The sequence below is a fragment of the Sorghum bicolor genome, chromosome 8 (assembly GCF_000003195.3).
Source record: "Sorghum bicolor cultivar BTx623 chromosome 8, Sorghum_bicolor_NCBIv3, whole genome shotgun sequence".
Lineage (NCBI taxonomy): Eukaryota > Viridiplantae > Streptophyta > Magnoliopsida > Poales > Poaceae > Sorghum > Sorghum bicolor.
The window spans coordinates 58,695,195-58,703,083 of record NC_012877.2 but is presented as its reverse complement, the minus strand read 5'-3'; the positions used below and the strand labels follow the sequence as shown (position 1 = coordinate 58,703,083).

General features: G+C 40.1%; 1 protein-coding gene across 1 annotated transcript; it reads right to left on the bottom strand.

The window, feature by feature from the left end:
- On the bottom strand, window positions 1–3,060 carry LOC8069753 (indole-3-pyruvate monooxygenase YUCCA2). Its single transcript, XM_002442416.2, has 4 exons — window positions 2,096–3,060; window positions 774–1,022; window positions 561–683; window positions 1–465 (listed from the first exon to the last, which is right to left on the bottom strand). The coding sequence occupies exons 1-4, from the start codon at window positions 2,909–2,911 to the stop codon at window positions 298–300; spliced, it is 1,356 nt and encodes a 451-aa protein (XP_002442461.2). The 5' UTR covers window positions 2,912–3,060; the 3' UTR covers window positions 1–297.

Here is a 7,889-nt window from a genome sequence, read left to right as displayed (position 1 = left end):
TAAATATAATGATAAATATTACCATTATAATTGATTAATAGTAACAAAAACAACTTACAATGTTTGCCAAAAAATAGAAAGAAAAAATTAATTCTATCGACTATTTTTATTGAGCCTCAAAAATGCAACATGTACTAGCCTATGTGAACTATATGATGAGTGCATTGATAGATAAGCTAGTCTAATATTTGTTCTCTAGCATATCCACCTGTTGTAATTTATGTACATAGACCAGTACATATATTTACAAAAGTCTCAAATGATGATGACTAAATTTATCAATAAAATAATCAGATATCATATGTTATTGTAAGACTGCACAATATCGTCTGCAATTTTGGTGGCATCCATTGATACACCAAGTAGACCACGTCTTGAGAACCCAACAGCATAAAGGCCATTCTTTCCTTTCCATTCATTTCGCCTGCGTGGAAATCCATCTTTCTGTGAAAAAAACTCGTTTTCCTACACATAAATAAAAATATAATTAGATAAATATTTTTTTAATAAATAATAAATAATTAGGATATATAACATAAGAAAAATAAAAGTGATACTACCTTTAACCAAAAAGGAACATTGCTTTTGTAACCTGTGGCAAGAATCACAACATCAAATGATTCGATCCTACCATCAATAAACTCTACACCATGCTCTTGGAAACTTTGAATTGCCGGAAATACCTAAAAATATGCAATAAGTACAATAGTATGAGCTCTGCAATTAAGATAATTATATAATGACAACATAAATTCAAAAAATTAAATAATTACTTTGATGTCTCCAGACTTAATCTTTGCTATTGTACCAACGTCAAGCACCGGCGTCTTCCCACACACTTGTTTTAGCTCCATTGGGCCCCGACTAGGCCGAGGAATACCAAGGCGCGCAGTGTTGCCTAAAACAAACCAAGCAAGCAGTAGAAGGATTCGATCTACTATCTGGACATGTAGAAACATAAGAAGCCACACGGACAAAGTAAAAGTTGAGAGTCCCATAATCTCTCTTGGAAGGACGTGCCCCTGTGAAAAATCACAAAACATACAATCGGTTTTATAGTTCACATTAAGTTGATAGTGCACTAATCACAGTTAAAAATAGTTGAAGAAAAAATGGAAAAAATGAAAGAGACAACAAATTTAAGTGGCTCTTGTTTTGATTTGCTTCTACAGTATGGCTACAAATTTAAAATACATTTATTAAAAATGAAAAAAAAAGATAAGCTTAAGGGGCAAACATTTGGAGCTAACACCTTGTTTTTGTTTCGTTTTATAACAAGGATACAAATCAAAAAGACATTTAGGAAAAAGAGAAAGAAATAGTAAGTTTGAGGGACTTTAGAAAACTTGTCGTGACAATAACACTTAGTGCAACTTCTACATATGCTTATAAATATTGAACTAATTTTAATATTGTTCTGTACAACACATTCCAATATAGAAAAATAAAAAGATAACAAAATTACATAGGTAGCATGGTATAACGTGTTGGTGACCATTCAATCATTAGTGCTAATATGTAGCACTCATGTTTATTTGGCTAACTAAACTAAAGTTAGAAAATTTTTTTTTATGTGTTATTATTACATGAAAAAGGATAAATTATGAATCATCACGGGCTATTTATTATCACACCATAGGCTCTATAAGTTATTTATATTTTTTTACTCTAAAAAAGCAATATTAACATATTTTGTGAGGATAAGAATTAGGTTGCCACAAAACACTTGACATAAGTGTTGCAGACTAATATAAAGTACTTGTAGATAATATAGTGAGTGTTATGCCTTATTATTTCACATTGTTATGAGATAATTTTTAAAGAAAAAATAAGAGTAAAAGTTGCACACATGAAAAACACTTTTCAATAATATTACTATCATCAAAATAATATCTCCCAAAATTACCATGTTATTTTATATTGATCAAAATGATAACTTAAATCCTTGTTCAATATATTTGAATCAAATATAACAAAATAATTATATATATGGACATAAAGACAATTAATACATAATCAAATGACAAACAAAATATTAATAATCTATCTGATAATAAAAATGCATGATAATAAAAATACACAATTAATTTCTCACCGAATCACGCACAACCATGGAGGTGTGCACATTATGGTTGGCGAGGTCGAGAGACACCTCCATGCCTGAGTTGCCACAGCCGACCACAAGCACCTTCTTGCCTTGGAAGGCCTCGCCGCTGCGGTAGTGGCTGGAGTGCATGAGCTGGCCCTTGAAGCTATGCATTCCCTCAATCTCAGGTACAACAGGCTCGGCGTTCTCCCCGGTGGCCACTATGAGCCATTTGGAGCGGTACTCCCTTGTGGAGGAGACGATGGATTCTTCGCCACCACCATTGATGGGGCCGGTGATGGAATCCTTTGTGCGCACGCACCAGTACTCGCCGTCGTGCTCGGCGGCGATGACTTCCTGGCGGAAGAAGGGGCGGATGCCGAAGTTGCGCATGTACTCGTCGATATAGGCGAGGAACTGCTTCCGGGTCGGGTATGTGGGGTAGCTGCGCGGGAAGGGCATGAGTGGCAGCTCGCAGTAGCGCTTGGGCAGGTGCAGGCACAGCCTGCGGTACGTGCGGCGGTGCCACATGGAAGCGACGCACACGTCGCGCTCCAGGAGCGCGTAGGGCACGGATCCCATGGTGAGCCTAGCTGCGCACGCCAGTCCCGCAGGCCCCGCGCCCACGATCAGCGGCCCTGGTAGCACGGCCACGCCTTCGTCGCCGACGACGGGGATGCCGGTTGCTGTGGCCCTCGCGGCGCTGCGCGGGCTGTACATCAACGGGTCCTGCTCCATCTTGCCCTCGGTCTCTTCGGCGAAGCTTGGGGCGTAGGACAGCGGGTCGTGTGCCATCTTTCCCTCCGTCTCGGTAAAGCGATCCATCCCTTGGCCGGCCGGCGATCGAACGCGATGAACAGGTACGGAAGACGCTAGGCGCGCGTGACCAGCACACAGGCCAACCTACCTCAGCTCGCTCTAACAGCTCTCGGAGGGATATACACTGGATATGGATCGATCTGGTTGCAGATGGTGATAGCTATCTCGTAACTGAAGGAAGACGCGGTTATATATACACATATATACATACATGGCCGGCGGATCCGTGGCCTCGTTATCCGCTGTTCCTCTATCGTCGCCAACGCTCACACTGGTGGTTAGCCGAGAAGAAGGGAGTAGGGGAGCGGTGGTTAATATTCGAACTGATTTTGGAATCTGATTATTCCGGCCGGATAGAAAAGATGCCGGATCCGATGCTCCGAGGAAGCAGGAGGCAAGTGACATGCGTGCACACACCATTATGCCAAGAATACACTAGACAGACATATGTCGTGCGGATTCTCGATCCATTCTTACTGGACTCACCGTGCCGCGCGCGCTAGGTCAGCCTGGAGGCAACGAACGGTACCCCGAGTCCTAGGACCATGCATTGTGCTTATTTAGGATGTGAAGCTGATAGGACTTATCCACAATTAATTATCACTCGGGAAAATCTAATACACCGTTATTCTATATATAAGAAGATGCGCATGCACTGATATAGACTTATTATAATTTCAATTAACAAAGAAGCTATATATATAAAATAACATGTTATATAACACGACACGTGTTTCATGCCAAGTGCTATATATACTTTTAGCTTACTTTTTAATTTGTGAGTGCCGTGTCTAATCATTTGTTGCATTGCGCAATATCTTCTTTTTTTTTCAAAACATTAGTTTAATTTAACAGAAACTCTCAATGAAGGACGATTCATTAAACTATGTATACATTTAATTAACTTAACAACATACACTTAGATTATTACCCCCTCCGGTCGTAATAACAACATAACATGATCTTGACAAAATTTAGTCAAATCTTAAAAAAAATTATTGAAACTTGCAAGTATCATTAACTCTTAAAGTATTTAGTTTGGAAATGAGATATATGTCCAAATTTTGTATTAAAAACCTACTTTCTCTATTTCAAATGATAAGACATTTTGATTTTCTAGATACACATATACTTAGATGTACACTATATATATATAGAGTAAAAGTAATGTATCTAGAAAAACCAAAATGTCTTATACTTTAGAATGGAGGGAGTACTTATGGCTTACAAAATCTCATAAATTTGGAAGATATTAAAAATACATTTTAGAAGGTATCAGTGATTACAGATATGCGTGGAAGATCATACAAAATCAAATATGGAGCCTCATCTACTTGGCTTGTGCAACCGACTAAACCTTGAGCCATTACAATGGATGGCAGCCAGGCACAAACGTGCAAGAATGGTGCATGTGGAAAAGGAATGCAACATGCATTTCAAGTCTGATCTCGATCGATCTAACTTGTTTGAGATCTTTGACTTGAAACAACTTTGATGTAGCCACTTACCATCATGATCTTAACTAAGAGTTAATCTCTAGTGCATCAAAATGCTCTCACTTGAACTCCTTCAAGATGAATGTCTTGGATCCCCTAAATAGTATAACAAAAGAAAAACAAAGCTTCAACACCCAAGCATCAAGCCTACATTGGCTCTATAGTGTCCTTATTTGCTCTACAATATCCTTATTGGCTCTATATTGTCATTATTCTTTGGGAATATCCTCTACGCCATACCCCAATCATCAAGTCTATGGGGCCAAGACATCTGTGACCAATCAACTTGTGACTAACTCAAATGTGATTACCGTCACAAAACACAAAATAGTTATAACACGTATTCATCAATCGCCAAAACACCAAATCACCAAATTGGCCTAGGATACATTCACGAGTACGCAGTGAGAGCCTAGAGGTAAGGAGACAAGCAACATTGTCGTTCGAGGAAGAAGTGTTGTAATGGAGACAAACACCAAGGAAACATTAGAGGTAGTCTGGTGAGGTTGGCGATGAAGCAGTGGTAGGACATGGGGCTCTGGCTTGGATTGGCTTGGAGAGCGAGCACATAGGAAGGAAAAGAGGTTGGCGAAGCTTGATGTGCTCCAGTAGCTCGGTTTTGGGTGGGAAAGTGGAGTCAAAAAGTTCTTAAGCTTTTTATATAACTTGCCTTCTCTATTTACTTAATAATGAAAAAGTGCAATAGATTAAGGATATATAGGAATGAGCTGAAATTTGGCCCAACAATGAGAGGTGGTGTGGGCCGAGGGAAAGGAAAAGGAGAAAATGAGAGAAAGGGTTAGCCTCAGAGAAATGAAAAGGAAAAAAGGAGAGAAAGAGAATCAACTTACTAGATGTTTGATGGTTTATCACTTTTTGGAATATTTGACCATCCAACTATTAATACCATTCATTTTGGCCATTCGACTATTTTGATGGGTGATTTTGGTGACGTGGACATTATATGGCAGTTAGACCCACATGTGTGAACTTCAAAAATAATTTTGGAACTGTAAATAATAATTATTAAAAAAGTCATCAACTACATAGTTTTATATCTCTTCAACATCTACAACTTTTATTTTAGTTATTTCTCTATCCAAATTTTCAAATGAGAAATGAATTCAACATCAACACTAGTCATTTGTCTCCTATAGTTGGATAAGGCTTAGATTCAAGCAAACATCTTGCCGAGAAATTTTTGATATTGTTTCAATTATGTATTCTATTTATGTGCCATCATGATGTAACAATGCATCCCACTGAGTGGTTCCACATAATCCATGGAACTATCGAAAGAATCTTTATATTTTTTTATCTTTATCCTGCATGCATAAATAGTGCATCTAATCGGTGTAGCCTCTTAGTTTCCGCTTAACTCGAAAAAGTTGAGTGAAAAGTCTTCAAGTCTTGAAGAACTAACTTTTATCGATCTTGATTATTTTGTAGGGTCTTAATGTGAGTTTATTTAATAAATCAGGTTCTATTTCATACATTCATTACTTGTTGGTGGCATTTAAATTATTAATAACAACTAGATAGGACCATGTTGCCCCACGTGTCTTGTGCATGATATGGTGGATCTTGTTTTTTGCATACCTTTTTAGTGATTTTTTTGATACTTTTCACATCCTCACATCCACACTAGCACGCCTATGTGCCGTGTTATCTCAGTAAAATAGCATAAAGTTAGGTAAGTTTCACTCTCTCCGATGATAAATATGGATGTCATTCAAAAACTAACATTTGATGGAGCGCCATTAGTAACGATGGCAAAATGTTAAATACCCATGGTTCAAGCTAGGTTGAGTCTCTCTTCAAGGACATTTTCTTTCATCTCTCTTTTATCTAAGGAAAGCAACAAAGGAACAGACTGGAGGAAAAACTCTCAGGTTCAAGCAAGTGTTGGGAAAATGGTTACTGAAATGATTTAGGAGAGGAGAGTGAAAATATATGGCTAGGGTGTTCCAACTAAAGTTGGAACAGAGGAGAGGAGAGTGAAAATATATGGCTAGGGTATTCCAACTAAAGTTGGAACAGAGAGCCCATGTTGCCCTCATGGTCTTGGTATTTATATAGGCAAGAGGAAATTTACCCTACCCTATGAGCACGTCTTGGTATTTATATAGGCAAGAGGAAATTTACCCTACCCCTATGAGCACCTTTGAAGAACTGAGTTGGACTCGCAAATTTCGAAATAAAATCACCATAAGTGCCTCGATGTCAACGGGCACGTCGCCTACCATTGAAAGCATATCGCCGTTAAATCCCGAATAAATACAAAAAATACGAGCACCCGTGTCAAGTTGGTGACTTGAACCCCACCCGTGTCAAGTTGGAGACTTGAACCCAGGTGGACAGGTTCTACCACAAGGAACCCAACCAACTGATCTATGACCCTCAGTGGAGGTGAAATTGACAAGTCATTACACTAGCCCCTATTAGGCCTCTTTTAGGGGGAGTTGGCCCATATAAATATGGGCTCCTCGAACAAGAAGGAACCATGTCATCTTAGAGTGTCAAAAGAAGTTTTATCTAATTCTTGAGGGTTATCAATGTAGGAATTTAGTTGAGTGATTTATAGTGGAAGCCAAGTTTCATGCCCCAAAACACATGTAATTGAGGAAGTTACCTTACCGAAGCAACAATCCAATAAGAGAGGCATGTTGAAGGAGTCACTCCGAACAAAAGAGGCTAACATCACCACTACACAGAATCCTTTGTGAGGTGTTTTGAAATTCACCTTGGAGGCGGGCGGGCTTTCAAACCACCTCGGTTAATGCCTAGGATTAACCGAGGCTGTCATTTTTTTATTAACCAAGGCGGTTACAGTCAACCAACTCATAAAATTGATTTACCAACGCAGTACCTAAAATCTACTAACTGAGGCGGGCTTTATAAGAGGCCCACCTGGAAAATAGACTCTGTTAATAAGGCCAAGCCCATGTTAGAAGCCTACCCTGCCAAAACTCGGTAACAGTATATAAGTGGTCGAAACCCTAGCCCTCAAATCTACTCACTCTTATCTCCCTCACCCTTTTCCACAGTGTCGCTCAGCCGCACCGTCCCAACAGCTACACGCCTGCGCCCCTTTTCTCTCCCTTGAGCCCGCTCCTCTCCCTTCCAACTGAAGGCGCCCCTCTCCCACCACTTGATCTTGCCCCTCTCCCTCCTCCCCAGAGCTCGCTCATCCCCCGTTAGTGGCACTCCTTCCTCTCCCAATGCCAAGCTCCTTCCCCAGCGACGGCATTGGCTCCTTTCACGGCGGCGGCGGAGTGATGCTCACTCCTACAATGATGGTTGCGCGCCCTCACGCAAGCTCCTCCATCAGCTACGATGGTGGTCAGATCTACTCCCGTGGTGGCCGGATCGAGCCCCCTGTTGGCAGATCAAGGAACCCTGGCGGTCCAGCGAGCAGCTGTGGCAACGCCCTGTGGATGGGCTCGCCAAAGTTTCTCTATGGGTTTTCATTATTTTTTTTGTTTTTA

Excerpts from the sequence above, each read along its gene's own strand:
- LOC8069753 (XM_002442416.2), bottom strand. The coding sequence starts at position 2,911 with ATGGATCGCTTTACCGAGACGGAGGGAAAGATGGCACACGACCCGCTG. Across the intron at positions 1,023-2,095 it reads CCATGGTTGTGCGTGATTCG|GGGCACGTCCTTCCAAGAGA; the intron begins GTGAGAAATTAA and ends GATTTTTCACAG. Across the intron at positions 466-560 it reads ATGTTCCTTTTTGGTTAAAG|GAAAACGAGTTTTTTTCACA; the intron begins GTAGTATCACTT and ends ATTTATGTGTAG.